The sequence below is a fragment of the Cuculus canorus genome, chromosome 3, assembly GCF_017976375.1.
Source record: "Cuculus canorus isolate bCucCan1 chromosome 3, bCucCan1.pri, whole genome shotgun sequence".
Taxonomy (NCBI): Eukaryota; Metazoa; Chordata; class Aves; order Cuculiformes; family Cuculidae; genus Cuculus; species Cuculus canorus.
Window position 1 is genome coordinate 120,340,497 of NC_071403.1, and position 27,863 is coordinate 120,368,359.

Sequence of the window (27,863 nt, forward strand, 5' to 3'; positions counted from 1 at the left end):
CCCGAGCGGGGGACGGGGCGAAGGGGGCGGGGCTTAAAGGGGCAGAAAGGGAGCAAAGCTGGGGGGGGCAAGGGATAATGGGGAGACAGGGGGGATTGGAGGGAGCAGAGCTGGGAGAGAGCCCTGGGGGGGATTGGGGGGAGCAGAGCTGGGAGAGAGCCCGGGGAGATTGGGGGGAGCAGAGCTGGGGAAGCCCTGGGGGGGATTGGGGGGAGCAGAGCTGGGAGAGAGCCCTGGGGGGGGATTGGGGGGAGCAGAGCTGGGGGAGCCCTGGGGGTAGCAGAGCTGGGAGAGAGCCATGGGGGGGATTGGGGGGAGCAGAGCTGGGAGAGAGCCCTGGGGGGGATTGGGGAGAGCAGAGCTGGGAGAGCCCTGGGGGACTGGGGGGAGCAGAGCTGGGAGAGAGCCCGGGGGGATTGGGGGGAGCAGAGCTGGGAGAGAGCCCTGGGGGGGATTGGGGGGAGCAGAGCTGGGAGAGCCCTGGGGGGATTGGGGAGAGCAGAGCTGGGGGAGCCCTGGGGGGATTGGGGGGAGCAGAGCTGGGAGAGAGCCCTGGGGGGGATTGGGGGGAGCAGAGCTGGGAGAGCCCTGGGGGGATTGGGGAGAGCAGAGCTGGGGGAGCCCTGGGGGGATTGGGGGGAGCAGAGCTGGGAGAGAGCTGGGGGGGATTGGGGGGAGCAGAGCTGGGAGAGCCCTGGGGGGATTGGGGGGGAGCAGAGCTGGGAGAGAGCCAGGGGGGCATTGCGGAGAGCAGAGCTGGGAGAGCCCTGGGGGGATTGGGGGGAGCAGAGCTGGGGGGAAGGTGAGTTGAGGGCGGCTGTGGGAAGCCGAGGTGAGGCTGAAGAGAGCTGAGGTGAGGGGTGCTGGGGGGGAACTGTAGGGGGCCGGGGGGGCTGAGGAGAGCGGCACCTGTGCGAGGCGGCTGCAACAAGCAAGGGGATGTGGCAGGTTGCAGGGGAGCACAGGTTTTTAGGAGAGGTGTGTTGGATCCCCAGGGCTAGGTTGCAGGTCCCAGGTGGGATGGTGAGAGCTGATGGGGGGGTCAGAGCACACTTGGGGTGCAGGGTCTGTGCTGGGGTTGCTGCAGTGCCCCGTGGCTGCAGGATTCCGTGGGGCGAGGGGAACCGTGACAGGGGGCATTACTGGGAGTTGTCCTGTGCCTCCGCAGGATGCCCCCAACCTGCCCGTAACCTGCCCCGTAACCTGCCCCCTAACCTGCCCCCTAACCTGCCCCCTAACCTGCCCCATAACCTGCCCCATAACCTGCCCCGTAACCTGCCCCGTAACCTGCCCCCCTAACCTGCCCCCCTAACCTGCCCCCCTAACCTGCCCCCGTAACCTGCCCCGTAACCTGCCCCCCTAACCTGCCCCCCTAACCTGCCCCCTAACCTGCCCCTAACCAGCCCGCTTGGCAGGTGTCGCAGCAGTGGCCTTCGCATGGTTGTGAGCGGGACTGGTAATGCCCTGTCGTCCATGACTCCTGCTCCCTTTTGACCACACAGCTCTGAAATTTGATTGTACTTATTCTTTCTTGTGGGTGACCTCTTGTGTTCTTTCTCGTGCCAGCACTGATTTACCCTAAAATTTTGAATACGTGCAGAAAATTGTTGTTGAGTGCGAATGCTTCTAATGCCAGTGCTGCTTTTAGGAAAGCAGTGTGTGGTGTGATGGGTTGAGGGCTAATTTATGTCCTACGTTTTCTTTGTAGATTAAGGCAAATATTTTACATTCCCTTGAGTTTACGTTTTGTTACGGGAAGGGATTAGTAATACTGCAAAACCTGTTAAGTTACTGATGCTGAATAATGATGAAATCAGCTCTGTGTAAATAGAGAAAATGTATCCTTTAACAGCACAGAGCAGAAATCATCACTCTGTTTTAAATTTCATCATAAAAACTAAGAAAAAGGTATGTCTGTAGTTTCACGATTGACTTAGGTAGAGGATCTGAATTTCATTCTCTTTATCCTGCTAGTGTGTTTATTCTGAATGCCACATAGAATCATAGAATTGTTTGGGTTGGAAGGACCTTAAAGTGCATCCAATTCCAACCCCCTGCCATGGGCAGGGACACCTCCCACTGGCCCAGGCTGCTCCAAGCCCCATCCAACCTGGCCTGGAACCCCTCCAGGGATGGGGCAGCCACAGCTTCCCTGGGCAGCCTGGGCCAGGGCCTCACCACCCTCAGCGGGAAGAATTCCTTCCTAATGTCTAATCTAAATCTTCCTCCTTCTAATTCAAAGCCATTCCCTCTCGTCGTATCACTCCATGCCCTTGGAAAAAGTCCCTCCCCAGCTTTCCAGGAGCCTCTTCAGGTTCTGGAAGATGCTCTGTTCTCCTCGCAGCCTTCTCTTCTCCAGGCTGAACAACCCCAACTCTCTCAGCCTGTCCCCATAGCAGAGGTGCTCCAGCCCTCGGATCATCTTCGTGGCCTCCTCTGGACCCGTTCCAACAGTTCCATATCCCTATGTTGCGGATTCAATATGAGCTTTTTTTCTTTCTAACGGCTTTCCCATATGTATGAGTTTGGCAGGTGGTACCACCTGTGCATTCTGACTGTGGAGTGGCTCTAAAGATGTGGTGTGATAAGCTGAGTAAATGACATGCTTCTGATTCACCTTGATTTATGGAATGTGGAAGGCGTGGCAAAGTCCAGAATCGTAAAAAAGGGAACAAAGATAATTCCAGGTGAGCTAGATTAGACCTCTTGCAGCTATTTGCAAGTTACATGTCAAGTTCAAGTAAAGGTCTTTTTGTCTTTTTTCCTTGGTTACACTAATTCAGCTTTGTCAACATGCGCATGAGAGTTGATCACGTGGAGGAGGGAAGTCTCTTTTAGAAATTACTTTATTGTGTTTACTTAAAAATGTTTATTACACATTGAATTACGGGCCAAGGTGCAATCTTTTTGCCAATTTCCTCAAATTACCACTGCAGTCTCGTTACAAACTTTATGCAGAGGTACAGACAAATTTTAAGCATCGAGGCTCTTTAGCTAACCTAGTTTGGCAGCATACTTACTCAGTTATTCAGTCCTAAAAGGTGTGAGTAATCTCCTGTTTACCCTTACCCGTGTCCTTTGAAATTTATTCGCATTATTCCCCTATTCACGAGCCCAACCTATTATAATGTGTCGTTTGACACGGTGTAAAGGCAGCCTTACAATACCAGCTCTGAACTTTGCGCTGGGCTGGCAAACTCTGTTTCACATCTTTAGTACAGCTCATGGTTCCATTAACAGTGTAGGTTTATGAGAAATGGGTGAGTTACATTAAGAAAAGTAAAAACGGGAGCTACCAAGATGTTTACCTTTCCTTACCTTAATTTCTGTGTAGTATTTCAACCCAGAATTATCTGTCTAGACTTCAGTTCTCGTAAGCGCTAGACTGCACTAAATCCTGCCAGAAGCTGTACAGATTTGGTGCTGAGGTAGAATTGAGTGTTTGCAGCTCGAAAACCATTTCAGGCATCTGTGTCAGTGCAATTTAGTGAATGCCAGGAAGGCAACCTCAAAATATTCTGTGTTTGGGTAGGTTTAGAAAAACACTTAATTTCTAGATGGGAAACTATACCCTTCTGTTGGCAGTGCTGTGGAGGGAAAGCAATTCCTTATTTATTTGTGTGAAAACTGCATGTTGCACGTGAATAGGTTCAAAAACTTAAGTACTTAAGAAAAAGCAAAGCATTTTCGTTACTTACAGTTAAAATAACTGGATATCGAAAGCGAAACATTTTTCTCAGTTTATCGACATAACAGATCTCTGATAATTTATGCTGAATAATTCTTTAATCTGTCATTTACTGTGTTTTGATGCATATTTATATAGTTGAGTTGAAGAAAAATAGGAAAATATTTCATAAAACCATAGAAGGTTTAGCTAACAGCTGTGAAAATGGAGTAGACTTTAAGCTTTTAGTGCCCATTTAATCTGAATCAGAGAATCACAGAGTGGTTTGGGTTGGAAGGGACCTCAAAGCCCATCCAGTTCCACCCCTGCCATGGGCAGGGACACCTCCCACTGGCCCAGGCTGCTCCAAGCCCCATCCAACCTGGCCTGGAACCCCTCCAGGGATGGGGCAGCCACAGCTTCCCTGGGCAACCTGGGCCAGGGCCTCACCACCCTCAGAGTGAAGAATTTCTTCCTAATGTCTAATCTAAATCTTTCCCCTTCCAATTTAAAGCCATTCCTCACCCCTGTCCTGTCACTCCACGCCCTTGTAAGAAATACCTCCCCAGCTTTCCTGGAGCCCCTTCAGGTCCTTGAAGCTGCTCTAAGTTCTCCCTGGAGCCTTCTCTTCTCCAGGCTGAACAACTCCAACTTTCTCAGCCTTTCCTCATAGCAGAGGTCCTCCAGCCCTCGTGTCATCTTCGTGGCCTCCTCTGGACCCTAGGTTGAACATAGATGGAGGCTATGAACAAAATAGGGTGTTTAACCATGCTGTTTCTCAACTGTCTTTGGAGCAGTATCCCTAAGGCTGCAGGACAGGGTGGTAGAGTGGTGTGGTGCCTCTGCCTTCTCTGTTTCGGTTACTAGAGCCTGCAACAAGCTTAAAGCCGGGTTGCTGAGCTATCTAAGTGCCCTTGGTTTCAGAGATAAACAAGGATGTTGAGATGATGCCAAAATTTTAAAGGCAAACAAAAAATGTTTTCCTTTGAGCAGTTGGGCAAACAAAAAGTCAATATATCTTAGGCTCTCAGGTATTCTAATGGCGTTTCCAACCACGGAGTTGGAGAGAAAACCTAACAAAATGCTACAGATGGAACAGGAAGACCACAAATAAAGGGCTTTGAAACATCTGAATCAGGAATAATTGTTTAGGCCCTAGGACAGGTAAAGTAGGTTTTCAAATGTCTGTTGACAGTGACTACTGCTGATGTTTTTAACAATTAAAAGCTGTTGAGAACATGATAGTTGAGTGTTCTGTGGAAAATAATTTTCTCTTGTTTGTCTAGTTCCCAGTGGAGAAGAGTCTACCTTTTGCAGAGTGAAATTTACTGCTCTGTTACCGTTTAAATATGTCTTTTATGCAGTATCCTTAGCAAAGCAAAATGTGCATGAAGGTGAATCACTGGTTTTGAGTGGATTCCTGAGTTCTTGAGTCAGCCCTTCAAGGCTGCAGAATCCAAGTTAGTGTTAGCTGAGCAACAAATAGGTTTCTGCAGGCCTGCTTCAAGGGTGTGCTCACTCTTGTGAAACGATGGATGATGAAAAGCTCGTACCAAACTGCTCTCTGCTGAAATTGTTTTTCTATATCCTTGTTTTCCTTAAAGCATCTTAAACAGAATATAGAAACCACTGTAGCGTTGTGTGGCAGCCGTTAATATCAAACTGAGCTGTGGCACGTTTCACAAGATGGAATAACTCTATATGCACACGTACAATACAGATAAAATGTTCAGTACACCTATGCAGCTTCTTGTCCTTCATAGGGTAGCAGTTTGTAGTAGTGTGGTTCTGATGATCTCAGATGTCCAAAGGCGGTCATCCAAATGCCGGTTGTAGTGAACAGTCTTGTTCCTCCTTCTGAACCAACTCATTCTCATTTTGAATAACTGTGGGGAGCTGTAGATGCTCAGACCTCTGAAAAGTGCTGTTCTTCACAGTCTGTTCCTGCTGCGCAGGTCTGTGAGTGTTTATGGCTGTATAGAGTAACTGTGTAAAGGAACTTGAGTCTCACTCTCGTGGAGAGCACAGAGCCTAAATAGAAAAGTGCTATACACGGACACTTCCTAAAAGATCTGAACGTGGGATGAAGGACTCTTCCTCATCTTGTTTAGTGTGCGATGAGGAGAGAATATAGCATTAGACTGGCTGTTAGGAAAATCTTCTCCACCAAAAGGATTACCAAGCCCTCGCAGAGGCTGCCCAAGGGAAGTGGTGGAGTCACCATCCCTGGAGGTATTTTTAAATACCTCGTGAAGATGAGGATGGGGTGCTTAGGGACATGGTTTAGTGGTGGAGGTGGCAATTGTTATGCTAATGGTGTACTCAATGGTCTTAAAGGTCTTTTCTGACAATGTAAACAATCCTATGATTCTGTTGCTGTTTATGGACTGTGAAGAGATGGGGCATTTTTAGCTGTATAATTAAAAGCTGAGACTGGAAATGATGCAAGAAATTTTGTTTGCTGTTGATTTCTTCTGGCTATTTAGTGCAGTCAGGAATGAAAATGAAGTGGTATAATTTTATTGCAACTCTCTTGTAATATGTCTGTAAAGCAGAAACAGTCTTTCTCCTAGAGCCTACGCTGTAGTTTTGATAATGTACTTGAACTGCATGCTACAAAGCTGTGGAAATGTTTGAGCTTGACAAGGAAAAGAAGTGATTTTCGTAAAACCAGTGTTCTGAGCTGACAGGAATATTCATGATTTTTGCAGTGAGTGCTCTCAAGTGCAAACAAAGGGCCTGACCCTGTGCAATGCTAAGATCTCTCCGTTTCTACTGACAGGAAAACGCATTACTTAACATCATTCAGCTTTAGGTTCAACCGTTTCCAAGATCTCCAATTTTAACTGTTCGATTTCCTTGCTTCTCTTATAACTAGAAAAGGATACTTTAGAGCAAGCAACTGAAGAGTCTCAATTTGTTTATGTTATGAAGAAAGATTTATGAGCTCCTTGCTTAGAGCATGCAAGTGTCTTCATGGAGTACAAATAAAACTGAAGGACTCTCTTAAATAAAGCACTGAAATCATACCAATAACCAACTGGAAATGACGTCCTGAGAAATTCCAACAGAAACAAGTTGCTATTTCTAAACAAGGCTGTTAACTACTGAAGTTACTCATGGCACGGGTGGATGGGGCATCTTGTGACGTTCCCAAAACTGTGGAATGTCTAGAAGACATGCAAGTTATTTACATTGATAAAAGGATACCCAGGTAAAAGTTTCAGTAGTAGCTTCAGTGGTCTGATTTTAAAATACTGTTTGAAGTCAGCCAGGGCCCTTGCTCTATTTGTTGTCCTTCAGCTGAAATCAAGTTGGTCTAAGCAAACAATTTAAACACAATAAATAAATACAATAAGTGTCTGTGTATGTTTGTGTTAGTGAACTGAGCTCTGTGTGTCTCCGTAGACTGAACCAGGCATTATCTAGTGTGAATTTTGATGTCTGTTTGTAGGCTTCTAAACATCAGTGAGTTGCAACGTTGCTGTCTAAAAAAGACATCTGGTTTAGGGAGCTCAGATAACTGAATTTCGCAGTAATAGAGACCAATCTCCAGAATATACCTTAACTCTTTCTGACGGAATTCTTTCCATCTCTTCTTACTGTGTACTCCACAATGCCCATTGCTGTCGGCTGGGCTGTAGAAGGAATCAGTGATTAGCTTCACCTAAACACTCAACTATAGACAGCTGAACTCTATATAAACAAGGTCTCTGAAAACAAGACTGAAGAGGTCTTACTGGTTGACTGTAACTTGTGTGTTATGTATACTAACTGGAGTTAGGGTCATGTTAATTCTGATATTTCTTGCTTGAAAAAGAGTAAGGTTAGAGTGAAAAAGGAAATTGAGTCAGGAAGTAAAAAATGAAACTTGAAAATGAAGGCTTCCATCACTTTTGTTCCTTGTCCTTATGTGAATTTTGCTGATTATGGTGTATGTGGTTAGTTGCATTTCTGGAAAGGCAGTGACCAGTGTTACCGGGTGGCTCACAGGGGTGCAGATAGTACATGCCACGCTAAGTGACAGAAACTGAATCGCAGAATGAACAGCGGAAACTATTGCTATCACTACTTACCACACTAATTCAACACCTCAGTTTGAGAGCAGAGGAATGGATTAAACTGGCCATCTCTCTTTTGTGTAATCTTCCACTCTTGTGCCTGGGAGGCTTGGACTGTTGCTTGGAGGCCTTCATTTTCCAAAGGAGAATGGAGTGCAAAGTGGTGCCGAGACCTTTTTCTGCTCTCCTGCCTCATGCAACTTCTTTCCTCTCGCCTCTCTGCAGGGGAGAAGTCCCATTTCTCTGGTTGCCTGTGCACACAGCTGCTCCGTCCTGTTTCTTTGCCAGAGCAGAGTATTTTTGGCTGGGGATTAGAGAGGGAGCAGCACAGGACACAGGGGAGCGGGCCAGGACACCGCTGTCGTAGATCACAAGGTGGACACCTCGGTTTTGATCTCATTTGTTATCACACAGCTTTGAATTGTGGTCCTAAAATTGTTTCTGTCTTCCCTGAAAACGAAATGTAATGGCTGTAAACCAGCAGTGGGTTCATATAGTGTGATTTGAAATGTCCCTCATTTTCCCGTGGATAAATTCTGAAGTGTGGTCAAGTTTACTCTGAGGCTTTACCACTCTGTCACAAGAGTGAAATCTGGATCTTGGAGCTGAATGGTACTTTTTGCTTTTGGAGTGGGGCAGAGAAAAGGAGAACTTAAGTACTAGAGTTTCTGACAAAATCCACATCAACTCTATTTATTTATTTATTTTAGAATAATACTTATACGTTATGATCTTATTTCTTGTTTTACCTGTGATATTTTATACCCTCCAGCAGGTGCTGCTGCATCCTGCTAATCTCTTCTCCATGGAGAAGGAAAAAAACATCAGTCATTTGATTTAATACTGTGCAGCTGGACTTTGCTCTTTGAGTCACAAATGTGTCCATGTTCTCTTTTCTTCTTCAAGTTATTTGACAGCAGTGTCTAAGGAGGGAATTTCTATGAGCCCAGCATATTTAATCCTGCAAATGCTCTTTGTAGAAGGGGTTTAAATCAGCAGGAGTGGCTTATCAAGGCCATGCTCAGAGGAAGCTGAACAGATAGAGAGTTGTATTTCTACAAAATGTGAAGAAATGCAAGTGTTTTCTTGAAAGCAAAACATATTCATTAAAAAAAGTTAGTTACAAAAGTTTCTGATTGGCTTATTTGTTTTCCCAGGTTTCTGAAGTTTTGGTAATCTTCAGTCAGTCTTATCATTAGCCTCACAGCTGGTCCTGAATGCCAGAAGTTCGCAATGCAGATCACACAGCGCAGTTTCAGAGTCTCTTATTTAGGATTTACACGTGAAGAATTGCGGCTGAGTTATATGCAGAAAATGTAAAGAGATGGTCTTGGTTCTGTTTGCTGATGGATCACATGCGCCAGGCAGGAACGTGTGGGTAGTGACAGCTGAAATTAGGCCTTGATATAGGTTAAATATCCTTGAAGTCCTTGAGTTACATCAGGCTAGAAGTGCATCCGTGAGAAAAGAGGTCCCATTGATCTCTGATACTTACCTATGTCTTTGTACTGTATTGCTGAGTCCATGCAGGGAATTGAAATTCTGCTGGTGCTGTGATTCAACTTCATTGTGACTATGATTTGGGTACTTCTGGGGTTATCTAAGGGCCTCAGAAGGTGAATCCAACTTGAATAAGTGCAAGTATTGATTTGCTTTTGATGTTTAACTTTATTAGTACTCTAAGATGTTCAGTAGAACAATAAAGGCAGTAAACTGCAATCATACATCTCAGACGGGCAGCACCTGCTGCTCTGCCATGTGAAACGGCGTGTGTTCCCTTGGTCATTCTGTTTGAAGGTGGATGGTACTACAATCTTTCACTCTAACCTCTCTTCTATGTTCCTTTCAGAAATCCAACCTGTCTGAGGCTGTCACCTCTCATGAAGTTCCACGTATAGAATCATAGAATCATTAGGTTTTAAAAGACCTTAGAGATCATCAGCTCGAACCGTACCCGTCCACTGTTAAATCATGTTCCCCGAGCACATCATCTACCCACCTTTTAAACCCCTCCAGGGATGGGGACTCCACCACCTCCCTGGGCAGCCTCTGCCAGGGCCGCAGAACCCTTTCTGTGAAGAAACTTTTCCCGATGTCCAATCTAAACTTCCCAAGATGCAGCTTAAAGCCATTCCCTATTGTCCTATCACCTGGGAGAAGAGCCCAACACCCACCTCTCTGCAACCTCCTTTTATGTAGTTGTAGAGAGCAATAAGGTCTCCCCTCAGCCTCCTCTTCTCCAGACTAAACAACCCCACGTCCCTCAGCCGCTCCTCATAAGACTTGTTTTCCAGCCCCTTCACTAGTATTGTCACTCATCTCTGGACATGCTCCAGGACCTCAACTTCTTTCTTATAGCGAGGGGCCCATGGGTCAGAAAGGAAACACCTTTTATTTTTCCTTTTATCTCAAACCACAAAGGTTAAATATAATTATATTTCAAGTATTCTCATAAAAATCCTACATAATCTAGATGAAGTAATCACAGAGATAAAAAAGTCTTCAGTTATAACGTCTGAAGGTCACATAACCAATAAATTCAGCTTTGGATGAATTTCCGTGTCTCTGTTTCAGGTGCTCTCAAATGTGTGTCTGTCTTTAAGAGGGCAGTACATTTTCTGCTAAAGCTGGAAGTATTTGTCCACTTTAGATTCTGTGGAGGTTTGTGGGTCTCTCCGTTCTTTAGAGAAAGAGAACTCTATAGACGAGGTGGCTGACTAGATTGCTAAAGTCGAGGGAGATAAACACAACTTTGGAAACTTGGGACTATGTCTTATGACTTGGAAATATATAACCTTAAAGTGATTAAAAGTAACAGATACATTAAGTATATGTCATAATGGTTAACATTTATTCAATGCTTTCTTTTCCTAGATTCCAAGGCACCTCACAAGACTTAGAATTTTGGCCCCTGTTTATAGATGAGAGCATGGAGTCAACAAAGGTGAAGTTGACCAGTTCAAGGTCCTAAAGTGGACCAGTGGCAAAACAGGAAAGAGTTCAAGTCTGATGCTCTTTTACCCCGTGGATATACCATTTTATCACTCTTTGTTATTTACATTTTTTTTCTAAATGATAGTTAGTTGGTGGTGATGTAAGTAACCACTGGAACACTGCAGATTGCTTGTACTGTAGAGCCAATTTTGCCTTGCTTTTCCTTGAAGATGATTGTCTTTTGTGTGTTGAAAACATGAGTAAATGGGTGAAGCCTGTATTCCTTCCTATTTACAAAAAATGCAAATAAGATTTCTATTTTTTGACTTCCTAATGCACATAAGATTTCCTATTTTTGACTTCTCCTGAAAGAATATATATTTTTTACCATAGCTTTCTAGTACTGTTAGGTCCTTCAGCTGTTTTTCTCTATACTTGGCCAGGCTCTATCTGGAGGAACAAAAACTGATTAGAGCTCCTAAGATACAGTTACCAGCAGTTACATCAACAAAGGGGTTAAAAGTAAGACAGCCCTATCTTTTTCTTCAGTGGAAGTGTAGCTGTTGATTTAAAGCTCTCAGTAAATGATTGTTGGAGATCTGCCATGTGTAGCAGAGCATTCAGAAAACACACCACAGTCTCTGCTTCCTCCTAAAAGAGCATTTGTCTGTCAACATCTCACTTCAGCTGTAGTCTTTTAAGGTGCCAGAAGACAGGCGAAAGTCATCAGCCAGCGGTCATGGAAGATCAGGTCTTTACCAACGTTTATCAAAATGTTGAAGACACAAAAACCTATCAGATTCCAGACTCTGAGGAAGACAAAAGGGATAATCTTTATGATCATGTCTATGAAGATTCAGTATCTCCTTCTTCTGTCATTACTACCCCAGAGAGCATGGATCTTCTGAGTCAAGAGAGCTCAGAAGACAGCTGTAGCAATTCTGAAGCCTCTCAGCAGGGGGCTGATGGGGAGGAGGGTTCTTCTTCATCTCACAATGGTTCTGGAAAAGACAACTCATATCAGGAGGTAGATCCGATGAGCCCAACTCTTCAAGATAAACATGCAGACGGCATGATGTTTGAAAGCAACATGAATTTTCCTCCAGAGTTGCAGTTGCGTCGGAGCCAGAGCACTTCTTCCAACTCTTCAAATTCCCTCAAGTTTCCCATCAACAATAACTTTGGAGAAACTGACAACTTTCAAGAAGATTATGAGATTTTCATGTTTGTAAAGGTAAGAGCTTGGGTGTTCCTAAGAAAATACTAGTTTTAAACACCAAATCAATATATGTGTCCTCCAAATCGGTAAAATACAGCTACCCACTGCTTTGTTCCCAGCTCCGCTGCCTGTGTGATGCAGGGGCCAAGCCATTCACTTACCTCTTACTTCTTAAGGCACAGAAATAGAACATTTGTGTGGTGTAGAGATGTCTGGGATTTCTTCACTTCAAGTGGAAGTATGAGTAGGGTGAAAATATTCTTTCTGCTTGCTGCTACAATTCTGTGCAATCTGCCTGCTGTTACAGTAGCTTACTACTAGTTGTATAGGTTTAGTTAAGCCAGGTCAGCTATCCCTGTGTTTCACTATCTATGTAGTAGATAATAGCTCAAAAGTAATAGTTATTAATGCTATGAAGAACACTAAAGATATGTTTCAAATAATGGCAATAAAATTTCCACAAATACTCCTCTCTGAAAAAGATCTTTCTTTTATTTCTTTCAATAGTCAGATTAATGTGACTATTTTAACATGTATTTTTCCTTAATTTCAAGTTAGGTATAAATTACATATTTTTCTAACTTCGTAAAGTAAACTTCTAAACCATAAACGCCTGTGTTATTAAATAAACACTATTATTCCATTCATAAAACCTGTTCTATTCGACCATTCTCAATATTAGGCAGTAACACAACCTGATGGTTTCTCCTTTTTAACTGCAGAAGAGAAGGAATTTTCAAGTTCATCTTTCCCTTGAACAGGACCATACACCATCAGTCCAACACTCTGTTATTTCAATAGAAGTCTTGTGAAGTTTGTCTCCTTTCCACATAAATAAGGATATGAGGATCTGTTCCTCAGAAGCAGAATAAGAACTTTTGTTACTGCAGATAGCGAGAAGCGCTTTCAACAATGTCTGTATTTGGTTAATTTGGTTAATTTAAGAAAGAACACACTTTTGTTTTGGTTGCTGGTTATCTCATATGAGGTAGGGGGAGATCAAACGGCCGCGTGAATTCTTCTGAAACTTCTTTTGCTTTCTATTGTAAATCTTGAATTTGAGTTGGTTAACAAGTTATCCTACACTTACTTGCAGGATAAAGGAGAGCACTCCCATAATGTACCAACAGACTCTTGAGATTCTTTTCGATGCATTAAGAATTGTGTTACGATTTAAATGTTTTCCCTTTGTGTGATGTCTTCCCGTAGACACTAAGTTGTTGTCATTCCCCCTTCATGGCTCCCTTCGCTATGTGACAATCCATTGCGATTTGCTTTTGTAATTTTTGCATAAAGGAAGATCATTTAAATTATTGGTAAATCAAACAAAACCCAATGAAACAAACAGACCAGAAATGTCTATCAGGTTACTTAGTCTTATGCTGCAGGAGACAAATCACAAAACTTCAGCCATTTCTCTTGAGTGTCAATATAACTGCAGCTACTCTTCACGTTGAGGGCGGTGAGGCCCTGGCCCAGGTTGCCCAGGGAAGCTGTGGCTGCCCCATCCCTGGAAGGGTTCAAGGTCAGGTTGGATGGGGCTTGGAGCAGCCTGGGCCAGTGGGAGGGGTCTCTGCCCATGGCAGGGAGTAGAATTGGATGGGCTTTAAGGACCCTTCCAGTCCAACCCATTCTATGATCCTACTCTTCTGAAAAGATGGGATCCTTCAGGGGAGGGAGTACCTACTAATTGCAGAGTTAATTGTTCTGGATCCGTGCATACTGCCACAAGGGTTTTTTTCCCACTGATTTCAGACTAAGTGGGCTATGAGAGCCATGTGTGAGGGCACTTGGCATTTGTGTTACCCTCATAGTACTTACAGGGTATGACTGAAGCGGCAGCTGTCTGATTTCAGTCACTGGATCATGGTTGTTGCTAAAAATACATTAATTATATGGATAAAGTAAGATCTCCGGTTGTGGTTCCAGTTCATATCTCTGCTTGTAATCCTGCATATATGTTTAAAAGTAGCAGCAACTGAGTGCATATTGTTAGAAACTTGAGTGTTGTGTTTTGGCTTTAAAATCATCTCTATTCCTTATTTTTTCATGTTCCTCTTGCTTCAAAATGATGATGTCATCTCTTTCCATGCATGGAAAAAGAAAATGCATGCAGATGCTCCAGCAGAGAGGAGGGGGTTAATCTGAATTTCTGAAAAGCGAGAAGAGGGGCATTTTGGAAAGAACTGTCAAAGAGAAGGACTGAGGAAGCCCTTTTCCTTGTTTCTGTTGTGCAGAGCAGCTGAGTGTCCCATAAAGGGGCTTATCAGCTAGTCTGGAGAGACACACAAACTTCGGATTCTATTCACTTGCCAAATTGTAAGTGCCCAATGCCTTGGAGATGACCTTGAGCCCCAGGACATCCCCACCTGGCTGGAAGATGAGACATGAGGCTTTCAGGTGGTCCGTGCTGTGATCCCGACGGGCAGGGCACGGGGTACCTCTGTGGGAGTGGCTGAACTGAACTCCTGCGACAGCATTTTGCTCTCTGTGAAACTGATGACATTTCATTTTTGGATTTTTTGTTTTCCTTTCTTTCTGGTATTGAGGTAATAAAGCACTTGCTCCACAGAGTGCAGAGCCAGCTTCGCTATCTTTAATTAGCTAGATAGCAAAAGTCAGCCTATAAAATGGAAGGTGATAGAGTAATGTATAACGAGAATTGTGAAATACCAGAGGGCTGTCGCTTCTTGTGTGGGGGAAAGAAATCCCTCGGTTGTGTCAGTGGCTGTTGTTCACAGACAATGCCTTTCTCACATGGTCTCTAGTCCGCTTGAGGCCAGTGTTACTCTGAAATTGGGTTTGTCTTCTGGATTTGCTCTTTTCTGCAGACATTAACAGTGACAGGAGGACCTTTTGCTGTGGGGCAATAGTGGTGACTATCCTGCCACTGTTTACTCCTTCCTTTATATCACTAAAGATCTCTGCGAGTGGCTGGAAACATGAGCACGAGACAGAGGTCGCTGCTGACTGAAAACCAGAGAAAGTGAGAGCCCTAAATGGTGTCTGACTTACACTCCGGCTGGCTTAGGGGCAGTGCCCTGCCTGGAACAGACATTTATCTTTATCAGCATCCTGTAAGTGCTGATGTATTAGGACCACGGTGTCAAACTGGATAGTTTTTCCGTAGTCTGTTCTGTGTTACTGGGCACCAAGAAAATGTTTAAATCGCTTGAACTCGTCTTTCACTGAATCTTAGTACTCTGCAACTACATCCTCATCAAGGCATTATTTCAGGATGTGCCATAAGATGAAAACCTTTGGTTTTCATCAAGGAATTCTCTGTACTTTCAATAGCAGAATGTAGTGTGTACCATCACAGAGGTGTTTGTGTGAATTCAGCGTGTCCAGGCTTGTCACGGCCACCTCTCAATAACGTTGTAATTTCTTCGAACAAAAGCCTTTGAAATTTGAACAGAAAAACGGGCAATGTACAGGCTGTGTTACCAAGTGCGTAGGACAGCTTGAGCTAATTGCAGCTCTCGCTCAGAGGTCCAACCTTTTCGCCTGTGTGCTGTATTTCCCCGTTGAGCTGCTTGTTTTTTCTAAAGGCTGGGTTTCTTTGATAATATTAACTTACTATTTTCCCGAAGCTTGAGTTGTTTTTTAAAGAATAGTCCTTCTATTTCCTTTTGACAAGAAAATTATTGCCTTTCTGGTTTATAGAGACTGGTTACCGATTATACCCTCTCTGTACCCATTTGTGCCATAGGAGCACAGTTCCTAAAAGAAGGAAGGTAATTCTTCACCCTGAGCAATAAACATTTTGTGTTATGCAAACAGGATGAGTTTAATACTGTGGTTTACATCATGAACGTGCACCTTAGATCGCTGCACTGGGTGACAGAGTTATGAATGCTGGAAGGTGCCTCTGGAGATCATCTGGACATCATCCCCAACATAAGAAGGACATGGAAGTGCTGGAACAGGTCCAGAGGAGGCCATGGAGATGATCCGTGGGCTGGAGTACCTCTGCTCTGAGGAAAGGCTGAGAGAGATGGGGTTGTTCAGTCTGGAAGAGAAGGCTACAGGAAAAACTTTGAGCAGCTTCCAGTACCTGAGGGGGCTTCAGCAAAGCTGGGGAGGGGCTTTTTCCAAGGGCCTGGAGTGATGGGATGAGGGGGAATGGCTTTAAATCGGAAGCGGGGAGATTTAGATGAGACATGAGGAAGAAATTCTTCACACTGAGAGTGGTGAATCACTGGCCCAGGTGATTCTTCTAGCCCGCATATTTTCCCGATAAATGCTCCTGTAAGGACTTCAGCAACGTATGCCTCTCCTGTTTACAAGCAGCTGCCATGCAGTACAGTTTGCACCTGCCATTTGACTTTGAGAGCATTAGGTTTCTCCGAGTGATGTGATCAGATTCTGATCAGATGAAAACAGTACAGCTTTGGAGTCAGAGAACTGCTCTGGAATAAATCCAATGTGGAGCACGCTTTCACCAATGCTTTTGCTTACAGATTCAGAAAACAGTGATATACCTGTAATATCTCTGTACCAACCACGCAGACACAACACCGCTTTATGGTTGCTTCCTACACCCTGTCGTGGATAGCACACTGGTTATCTCTTAAATCATAGAATCACTTGGTTGGAAAAGACCTCAGAAATCATAAGACCAACTCTACCTGTCCACTAGTAAATCATATCTCTCAGCACTTCATCTGCCTGTCTTTTAAGCCCTTGCAGGGATGGGGACTCCAGCTCTGGCAGGGCCCGAGAACCCTCTCAGCGAAGACACTTTTCCTGATGTCCAATCCGAACCTGCCCTGGTGCAGTTTTAAGGCCATTTCCTTTTGTCCCATTACCTGTCACTTGGGCAAAGAGCCCAGCACCCACCTGTCTACAACCTCCTTTCAGGCAGTTGCAGACAGTGATGAGGTCTCCCCTCAGCCTCCTTTTCTCCAGGCAAAACAACTCCAGGTCCCTCAGCTGCTCCTTGTAAGACTTGTTCTCCAGCCCCTTCACCATCTTAATTTATAAACCTCGTAGCTGTGTAGCCGTTATTTCTGAGGAGGACAACCATGTTCTGGGTCTGTCTGTAGCCTGATTTATGCTTATCTGAATGACTCTGTGTCTGTGTGTGAGAAGATTAGTGACTGGCAGTTCCGTTAGAGATAACGTCCGGTTCCCCGACTCTCAGTCACAAACAGAGCGGGTGCTTTAGCAGCAGAGCATAGCAGTTTGCTTAATCTTTTGAACACAAAGGGTAAAAGGTCTTGCTTCAGACCTTTGCTGAATCTGTGCCTTTTTCATGCACCTTTTCTGTCCCCAGAAAGGTCTGCGAATTGATTTTCAGCTGACGCTCCCGTGCTACCTCAAGCTTTTGGCTCCAGCAGCGACCGTGGCTCAGTAGAGCACAGTAGCGTAGCAACAGCTTCAAAATACAGACCCGTATTGTCTAGGAAATTGTTACTGCACAGTGATTGCACCAATTGCAAATACAATGTAAATATGTAGGTCACACCGAGAGAAAATTGAAATGGATTGATTTACTCATTTCCTTTTCTTGTTATTTCCTTTTTGTGACTCCCACTTTGATGTCCTGAAAATAAGACTGCCATCCCAGCCTAGTTTGTTCTTCTCTTTTGAACCATCTCAGTTCCTGTTGTTACATTTCTGGAGAGGAAAATATTTGGATTTGTGGATTGATTACTTTTTTGCTGTCCCTGACAACTTCTCTGGGTAGCAGTACTTGCAGCAGTTAAATGGTTTCTGTCCAATATAGAGGGATTTGCCTTATTTTTAATTGTTTATTGCAGAAGTACTTGAAGAACAGCTCTGCTGGGACTGCTGTTCTACGAACACAAACTAATAGATAGTCCCTACAAAGCACCTCTTAATGATATATGTAAATTATTTTATAATTGCAAGGGGAAAGCTGCTTTTCTGCTCTGCTCTTTGTTTTCTTTAGATATCAAGGGTTGGATTCGGTTCATCTGATGCAAGGTGTGTCTGTGAACTAAGTTATTGACCACATCTCTGCAGGACGTCCAGGCTTCTTTTGCAACAAAAAAGTACCTGAAGTAGAATCATAGAGTGGTTTGGATTGGATGGGACCTCAAAGCCCATCCAGTTCCACCCCTGCCATGGGCAGGGACACCTCCCACTGGCCCAGGCTGCTCCAAGCCCCATCCAACCTGGCCTGGAACCCCTCCAGGGATGGGGCAGCCACAGCTTCCCTGGGTGACCTGGGCCAGGGCCTCACCAGCCCTCTGCGTGATGAAATTCCTCCTTATGTCCATTCTAAATCTGCCCCTCTGCAGTTTATATCCGTTGCCCCTCATCCTATCACTACAAGCCTTTGTAAAAAGCCCCTCCCCAGCTTTCTCGTAGACGCTGCAGCACAATGGGATGTTCATTTATGTGGCCAAGTGTAGGCATCAGCTGTAGCGTGAGGTTAGTTGTTCTGTAGACTCCATTGGTTGTATCAAGTAGCGGCCTAGTTCATTTTTCCAACTATAGGCACCCAGTGCCATTTTAGATGCCTCAAGATTTCCCTCCTGGCCTCCAGCTGCCTTTGCAGAAGGCCGCAGGTCTCCCAAATATTATTTCTCATACGAGTTTACTGATTTCCTCAGTTATCCTAAGGCCTCTCAAATGCTGCTGGACACCTTGGTTTTGGCAACTGAACCAATCCACGAACTAAATTTATCTTTTCCTATCAATGTCCACGCTCAGCAAAAGTTGAAGTGTAACAGTGAACTAACATCACAATATTGAACAGTTCATCTGTTCACTGGGAAGTCTAACTTAATCAGATAAAATCAGCTGATGCATCTTAGCATCTTTCCAGGACCGAGAACCAGAGCTCTCTCTTTAACAGCAAACCCCAGATGTGTTTCTCTCAACTGTACTTGTTTTGTAGTTAGTTTTTATTCTGGACACCATGGATATGGAACTGTTGGAATGGGTCCAGAGAAGACTATGAAGATGATCCAAGGGCTGGAGCACCTCTGCTCTGAGGACAGGCTGAGGGAGTTGGGATTTTTCAGCCTGGAGAAGAGAAGGCTCCAGGGAGACCTTAGAGTAGCTTCCAGCACTGAAAGGGTCTCCAGGAAAGCTGGGAAGGAACTTTTTCCAAGGACATGGAGTGATATGATGAGGGGGAATGGCTTTAATTTGGAAGAGGGAGGATTTAGATGGGACATGAGGAAGAAATCCTTCCCGCTGAGGGCGGTGAGGCTCTGGCCCAGGTTGTCCAGGGAAGCTGTGGCTGCCCCATCCCTGGAGGGGTTCCAGGCCAGGTTGGATGGGGCTTGGAGCAGCCTGGGCCAGTGGGAGGTGTCCCTGCCCATGGCAGGGGTGGGACTGAGTGGGCTTTGAGGTCTCTTCCAACCCAAACCACTCCTGTAAGTACACTGGATTTGAATTTCTCGGTACCCGTTCAAACACAGCTTAAGATTTTGATAGTGAAAAGAAGATTTGCTTTGTTTCTTTGGCTTGTGAGGCCCACTGCTCTGCATCTGTGTTTGCGGATCCATTTAGAAATATTTTCAATGTCCTCTCTCATACTGTGATCATGGCTGAAAAGCAACACCTGTCTATTTTGCTTTATCAGTGTTAACTTTTAGGTACTTACAACTGCTTAATGGCAAATATTAGGAACCTGTATGGAACTGCTTTCTGTAGGAAAGCAGAAGAAGGCAGCCTGTTGTTCCGAAATGAGTCATTGATTTGTTATCGGCAGACATGGTTTTTGGATTGAATCCTTTAGTCCTTTTTGTATTAATTAATGATACGAGTATGTTTGACTTTTTACTGCTGGTCCATCTCTGATGTGCTAAGATGTCAGTGACCATGAAGTTATAGTGAAACAATCAGGAACAAACTAGAAGTGAACTGATGAGTGCGTGGGGCTGGTTTCAGTATGGGTGTGCAGTGTTCAAAACCAGTATTTTTATTTGCAAGATAAATGATTTTCTATTGCAGCCTCTGAGCTGTTTATAAGTCTTAATGAAATAAAACATATCTTCTGGGAACGTATGTTCTGAGAGAAAACCAATATTTTTCTGCTTATGTGTTTATAACAAATGAAGCAAAGAAAGGTAAAAATCTTTGCACACGCATCAAGATGATTTTTAGGTTTTGGGTTCCTGATAACCTGAAAAAAAATTATGGGAGTGGAGGTGACTTTTGGGGACATGAAATAGAGTCTTTTTCTGTCACAGACATCCTCATCATGTGATACATAATTCATCAGTTGATCAAGGTCGATCTAAATATGAAGTGTCTGTTATTATTCATTTTGGTAATCTCTTTCAGAGTGTCACTGTCTGATGGTTTGACACTGTACTCTGAGTTCCAAATGACTTTTATTCATGGGCAGCTGATCCATCCTTGCTCTTCCGCCAGCATTTTCCATTAGCATTAATTCTTTCATTTAGCAGTTTTTAAAAATCAGTTTAGGCTTAGGCATCCTCAGAGGTTTGTTGCACTAAACCAACCAACCCTTTTTTGTCTCTGTTTCTTCCAGCTGTCAGTTATACCTCTTTTATCTTTACAAAAAGGTGCTTCTTTTTGTAAAGCATCCTGGCTCAGGCTGCTTCTACTTTTATAACTAGACTAAATAAGCAGAAAAAAATCCTTTTAATAGCCTCCTGGTTTAAGATCCCTATGATTGTTTAAATAAACACAGCATTCTCTTTGAGCTGCAGTGTCCCGATACAAACACGTTAGAGTCAGTCAGAAAAAGCTGCGTTCATTTCTTCGTGCCTTTCACTTACACAGACACCTGTTTTCCTTTCAGCAACAACAGTTTCTCCTAACATCACTGTAAGGTTCCTTAATCTCTATTGGTGTTAATATTGCTTACAGGTACCTGTTGTGAATCTTAAGCTCAAAGGACTTCTCTCTGGATCCTTAGTTGGCATTTAGATGGGGTTGTTCCCTGCCTCTCCTACTGCTCTTCGGGAAATCTCAGCATCCAAAGCTCAACGCTGTACACCTGTAGCCAAGGACTTAAGTAAATGGAAGAAGTAGAGCTTTGCATCTTAATATACAACTATTTAATATCTCTTCTGACCTCTGCTGACATGTATTTGTTCCATTTTTTTAATTTATTTTCATAGAATCATAGACTGTTTTTGGTTGGAAGGGACCTTAAAGCCCAGTTCCACCCCGCTGCCATGGGTAGGGACACCTCCCACTGGCCCAGGCTGCTCATCCAACCTGGCCTGAACACCTCCAGGGCTGAGGCATTGACGACTTCTCTCCATAATTTAAAATTTAATTTAGAATGTATTGGATTAAAAACCTGGCCAGCAGACGTGTGTTTTACTTACCCCATAAAATGGATGATTTATACTTGCTCTATAAATATCTGCATCCTTATCTGTAGCTTTGATACTTTGCTGCCTCCTCATTCCAAGAGGACCTGTGATAGCCAGAAATGTCATGTGATCAGTCAGTGAGGTGCCTAAATAATCTGGCAAATTCTCATCGGAATACCAGGAGAAATAATTTGAACATATAAAATTTTATTTCTTAATGTCCCTACATTTTTTTTCCTAATTTTAATGTCTATTAGCTAGAAAATTTCCAAATAAATACTGAAGAAAATAATTTAGGAATCCTGAATTTCATAGAGTAGACTTGTTGTTCTAGGAGCCTTTTTTTCTGCTTTGGGGTTTGGTTCTTACCTGTGTGTGTGTGGTTTTACCACACAGTGATTCAGGTGTGGAAGGTGATCTTTCTCGTACATAATATGGGTGTTTTCACAGGCAATGAAGGCTGCACTCATATCCCAGTTGTTTAAGCAAGAATATCCAAAATTGCTACAAGGTCATATTTCTGTGAAAAGATACTAAACAAATACACTTGAGAAGTCTCCGGAATTGAACATTATTTTGCAACATACGGTCTATTTTGAAGAGGCACCAGTCTTTCCTCCCTTTCCTTGGTGACCACATTGATTTGTAAATAATAAGCAATAAGAAGTTTCTGTTTATGTAGTGCGTAGTTCCAAGGTGACATGACAGGCTGGGTGGAGAACAGATTGAGGGCAGCCCTGAAGAGAAGGACTTGAGGGTGCTGGTGGATGAGAAGCTCAACATGAGCCAGCAGCATGCACTTGCAGACCAGAAAGCCAACTGTACCCTGGGTTGCATCCAAAGAAGCGCGGCCAGCAGGGCGAGGGAGGGGATTCTGCCCCTCTACTCTGCTCTTGTGACACCTCATCTGGAGTCCTGTCTCTAGTTCTGCAGCCCTCAGCACAGGAAGGACACATCTGCTAGAGAGAACCCGGAGGAGGCATCAGAGATGATCCGAGGGCTGGAGCCCCTCTGCTCTGAGGACAGGCTGAGAGAGTTGGGGTTGTTCAGACTAGAAAAGAGAAGGCTCCAGGGAGACCTTAGAGCAGCTTCCAGTGCTGAAAGGGGCTCCAGAAAAGCTGGGCAGGGATCTTTATTAAGGAGTACAGGATAGGATGAGGGGGAATGACTTTAAGCTGAAAGAGGGAAGATTCAGGTTAGATATTGGGAAGAATTTTTTTCCAGTGAGCTTGGTGAAGCCCTGGCCCAGGCTGCCCAGAGAAGTGGTGGTGTCTCCATCCCTGGAGGTGTTCCAGGCCAGGTTGGATGGGGCTTGGAGCAGCCTGGGCCAGTGGGAGGTGTCCCAGCCCATGGCAGGGGTGGGACTGGATGATCTTTATGGTCCCTTCAGACCCAAACCATTTTATGATTCCATGGTATCACATAAAAAAGAATGCCTTTGAAGAAACACACAGATTGCTTTTCATGTATGTACCATACTGCAGGATTGCACACGTTAACTCACTTTATGAGGCACTTGAAATTTCCTTATTTTCACCACAAGTAGCCAGGGTGCTGTTGAGTCAATAACTTCATTGTGGTTCTAACTACTCGCATCCTGCGGGGTGCTGGTGCCTTGCCGTGTGTTAATGAGCCCGTCTAACGAACAGCAGAAGTTTAGAGCAGCAAACTCACAGGCATGTGGCTCCGCCCTTTGAGATTGCACAGAATGAAGTTTAGACCGGAGCAGAGTTTCTTCCAGGCATCGGGTGCTGATTGGCCCTGTGCACCGTGGCTGATAACAGCTAAAAATAGCACTGGTATAAAAGCCCAGCGAGGAGCACAGCTGCCCTGGCATTCCCTCCTTGACTGCCAACGAGGGAGGAGACCGTGTTCTCCGAGTCCCTGCAAATATGCAGCCAAAGAACATTCTGCTGCTTATTTCCACTTAACAATTAACTTGTCAAATAAAGACACACACTGGACTCTGTGACTCACGAGGGCAGTAACCAAGTTCTACTTTAGAACAAAAGAAGACACAAACTAAAGGCCAGATATTCCAAGCAGGTTTTCTGATCTCAGCGTGGCAGGTGGGGTGATGGAATATCTTTGGAAGGGTGCCTGCAGAATATCTGTGGGTTTGGTACAGGAATGTTGGAGCTATACTCACATAATCACCTGTATGGGGAACACACTCCACGACAGTGGAATTCTGAACAGTTGAGAAAGCAAATGTGGTTTTGTTTGAGAATGGTTTGCTGCCGTCAAGGAGTTGAGGGATCTATCTTACTCTTGTTGTTGATTCTGGGGAAATTGGGTCACTTCCTCGCATTTCTCCTTTTCTTTCAAGCTCTGTCTTCTCTTTTGAACTGTACACTTTGGGGTGACAGTGACTTCAGTGGCTGATGGTACAGGAAAGCAAACCTTTGGTGTCTGAAGTGCTTTGGATGAATAAAGAAGGCAGAGAGGCCTGTGTTGAAGAGCCCCTCTTTTGAAGTCTGGCAAAAGTTACACTGCATTGAAAACAGGATGTAATCGGAGAAAGCATTGGGAAGTCTTAAAAATAGGTGGCAGTATCAGCCCTGTCAATAGTTACTATCAATAGTTTACTATTCCCTCATGTATTAAATCCAGTTGCTCTGTCCTTCTCTTTGATTTTATGAAGCTTTGCAGATTACGTTTGTATGGATGGAACCCCTTTCATCTTAGTTGTAGTATTTTACTTTCTTTCCTGGTTTATAATAATACACTGCAAAGTTTATAACATCCTGGCTGATTTGCTTTCAGTTTTGATCTATTATACTTAATTTTCTGAAAAGGTCACTTATAACTGCCTGGCCATTCTCCTTTTCATAAGAACATTTTAATTTATTGTTTTAATCAGGAGATCACTCATGGCAAATGAAGTAACTGCAGAAGTTGTTGGTTTGGTAGTTCTGTAGACTAAAGTCTTCTTTTTCTGGTCAAGAGACCCAGTATGAACAGAAACGGTAGAAACTCCCTTACAGTGGCTTCTACCTGGTCGAGATACAGAGCTGAGAGGGGCCAATCCTGACAACACACCTAATTGCACCCTTCTGAGCTCTTGACATTTCCCCTCTAAATGACAACTTGCTGTGTTGATGTGTAGTCAGGGGATAACCTGAGAGCCTCTTATTGGTGCCGTCCTCCACAGGAGAATTTAAGTTTTCTCTCAGCATCTCTTATGACCTCTGCTGACATGTATTTATTCCATTTTTTTGATTTATTTTCATAGAATCATAGAATGTTTTTGGTTGGAAGGGACCTTAAAGCCCAGTTCCAGATCAGCATCTTAGATACCTTTACATATATCTACAAATTAGTCTGGCATCGACTGTTTGTTGCTGCTTGGCTAGGAATGGGCAGAAATTGCTAATAATGAGTAAAGGGCTCCATATCTCACCAGCACTTTTCTAGCTGGTGCAGATCTCCCAGGAAAACTTAGTCCATTTTCTACAGGATTGTATTGTAGTTGTCACCAAGGTCAGAGCAATGAGACTGCAAAGACATTTTGGTGATCTATGAGGTTGTTTCCAAGTATTGCAGCCGGTGACCAAGAGCCCGCTCCTTCCTTACAAAAGTGATTCTTGTTACATGCTCTGTGAAAATGTTGTGATTTTTGGGATAAGATGAAAAATGTGTGGAAAATCTTTCACTTAAGAGGAAAAAAATTAACATCTTTCTAGCTAGACTACCTGGTATTTCCAGTTCTGATAGACTTAAACGAGACGCCATCACCATCCAGACTTTCAGTCTTAAGCTCAGCTCCTCTTTAAGAATTGCCACCACCATCTTTCCATTAAGGATGCGAGATGTGGTCTCTGAAGTCCTAACAACCTGCACACGGTGGCCAACATGGAAAATCTAACTTGAAAGTGTAGTTGCAGCAGTGAGGTTCACATCTGTGCTCAATTAACCACATTGCTCCGATTCATCCTAGTTCTCTGCATTAACTTTTCAGTGAAAAGTGTCCTCAAGCAAAGAAGATCTAAAAGGAGTTATCACTAAGTCAGCATCAGGTGCTTCAAGATGTTTAACTCTTTATGTTGAAAGAAGCGGAGAAAACCGAAAGGTCGCACTGTTCATTTAATAAGAGCTTGAGGTGATGCTCTGAGGAAAATGAGCTTGTTCACTGGCAAACTTTGTGGAAACTTTATCACAGAAGGACCAAAAGGTGAAATGAAAAATGAATGAGGACAATTTTCTAAGGAGAAAGGGAGAGTTCCACAGTTCACTGTCAGGCTCAAGGTCAGAAAGCTGCATTAACCCAGGTGTACAGCACTGCCGTTGCTGAGGTGGACCACAGTGGATGCAGAAGTTAAGCTATGCTGTCATGGAGAGAGATGTAAAGATGTCGATCCCTACTATTTCATGCTGCACAAAGCGTGGATTTGTTGGGGAGCCAAAAGCCAAAGACGCTTTTTTTAAGCCAAGTAGAATCTGTGCAAATCCATGCATGCAACCTGGCTTCATCCGGCACAGCAAATGCCACTGATGCCAACATCCGAACCCATGGGAACCAGTCTGAGTCACGAGTAATTTCAAACTGAGTTGCTGAAGGCTTCATCTTTTACAAATAATGTGCGTCAGAACAGAGAAAGTAATTTCTGCTTTCAGCCAAACTGTTTGCTAAACAACAGAGTGGAACACAAATGCATCCAACAAAATTAGCAGCTGTTGTGCATTCTTTGGGCCTTATTTACTGGGGGAACTGAAACCTAGCTTGAGATCTCCATCGGTTATATGTCTTATTTTGAACATTTTCTATAAGTAATAATTCATAAATTGGGTTTGGAGGAGTATCTTTTTGCTGGTCTTTTGCTTTGGAGGGAATTTAATCCTAGTTTGCATGCACACGCTTCAAATTCTAATTAATTTAGACTTTATTTATGACAAGAAGCATACCAAGAAATGAACAGAAATAGTCTTAGGTAGGGGTTTACACTAAGAATTCTTGTAAATGAAGACAGGTATATACACTACTTACTCTGTTGCAGACTTTAAACTCATGTAGTTTTAGTTCTGTGATAGTGGGTCAACAATAATGGGTACATCACACTTATCTGGTGGTGTTTTTCTTCATCATGCTTAACAATTGAATCATGGAATGGTTTGGGTTGGAAGAGAGCTTAAAGCCCATCTCATTCCAACCCCCTGCCATGGGCAGGGACACCTCCCACTGGCCCAGGCTGCTCCAAGCCCCATCCAACCTGGCCTGGAACCCCTCCAGGGATGGGGCAGCCACAGCTTCCCTGGGCAACCTGGGCCAGGGCCTCCCCACTCTCATCGGGAAGCATTTCTTCCTCATGTCTCATCTAAATCTTCTGCCTCACAATTTAAAGCCATTCCCCCTAGTCCTATCATTCCAGGCCCTTGGAAAAAGCCCCTCCCCAGCCTTCTTGGAGCCTCTTCAGGTACTGGAAGCTTCTCTTAAGGTCTCCCCACAGCTTTCTCCTCTCCAGGCTGAACAACCCCAACTCTCTCAGCCTGTCCTCACAGCAGAGTATTATCTCCTGCCCTCGGACCATCTTTGTAGCCTCCTCTGGATGCATTCCAACAGTTTCATATCCTTCTTATGTTGGGGATTCCAGAACTGGACAAAGGACTCCAGGTGGGGTCTCACTTGAGTGGAGTAGAGAGGGAATATGAAGGATTTGGTTTGAAAAGCAAGGGCTGAGGATATCTACATTCTTCCATTCATCAGCTACATTATCCATACAGCCCACAGTTCAGGACAATCTGTAATGCTCTCCATTGTATTCCCTACAATACCGCTTTCCAGAGCAGTCTCAGTCCCATTTGGAAGGGACTTTTGTTTTTAATTGAAATGACAGTTTTGGAATGATACTAAAATAAAGAAATAAAGGAATATGCTGCTGCCCTGTAGAAGTTTCTCTGCTCAATGCAGCATTAGGAGATTATTTTGTACCTTCTAAGTGCCACTTTCCTGCAAATGATTAGCTGTTGCTGTCTCGATGCGAATGCTGAGATAATTATCTATAATGAAATCCCTCTTTAGACTGAACAGCAGTGGTTTTTTTTCTCTTGAAGTCGTTAATGCTTATTAAAGTTACAGCAAAGTTTGATACTGCATGCATGTGGAAACATAATTATATATATAAATAATCTCATGCTTTTGGTTTAGAACTTACTTTGCAAAACTCCTGTCTGAGCTGCTTCTTGTGATCTACCATTCTGTTAAATAACTGAGCTTCATCCAGAGACCTGTGGAGCTAAAATAAGATATTCTCATAGTAAGGCAAAGGAGAGCTGGAGCAGCTTGTAGCATTGATGGATTCATGGTGTCTGTTGGGTGGATAAAGAATGGGCCATCTCAAATTTGCCAGTTAGTGGAGTGCAAAGGGTTCTGGCCTAGGTTTTGCCATCCCACCCCATTTCTTGGGACATTCAGGCTGTAATCCTTTGTATTACTTCATGTCTTTTGTTCCATGCCTCTGCGTGTGGGAAAATGTGTCAGAGGGAACAACATCACAGTTCCTTCTTGTTCACAGAATCATGGAATGGGTTGAGTTGAGGAGGACCCTTACAGGTCAGCTAGTCCAACCCTCCTGAAGAAGCAGGGACATCTTCAACCAGATCAAGTTGCCCCATCCAACCTGACCTTGAATGTTTCCAGGGATGGGGCATCCACCACCTCTCCAGGCAACCTGTGTTTCACCAACCTCAGTGTGAAAAATTTCTTCCTG

The 27,863-nt window shown here is 44.0% G+C and overlaps 1 protein-coding gene across 1 annotated transcript in view; it reads left to right on the forward strand.

Annotated features, from left to right (window-relative positions):
• Positions 1–11,094: 11,094 nt before the first annotated feature.
• CLIC5 (chloride intracellular channel 5) overlaps positions 11,095–27,863 on the forward strand; it is an 80,928-nt gene continuing 64,159 nt past the window's right edge. Inside the window, exon 1 of the mRNA XM_009558429.2 lies at positions 11,095–11,896. Within this exon, the coding sequence (XP_009556724.2) occupies positions 11,402–11,896 (495 nt within the window). The 5' untranslated portion in view covers positions 11,095–11,401. The remainder of the gene's footprint in view (positions 11,897–27,863) is intronic.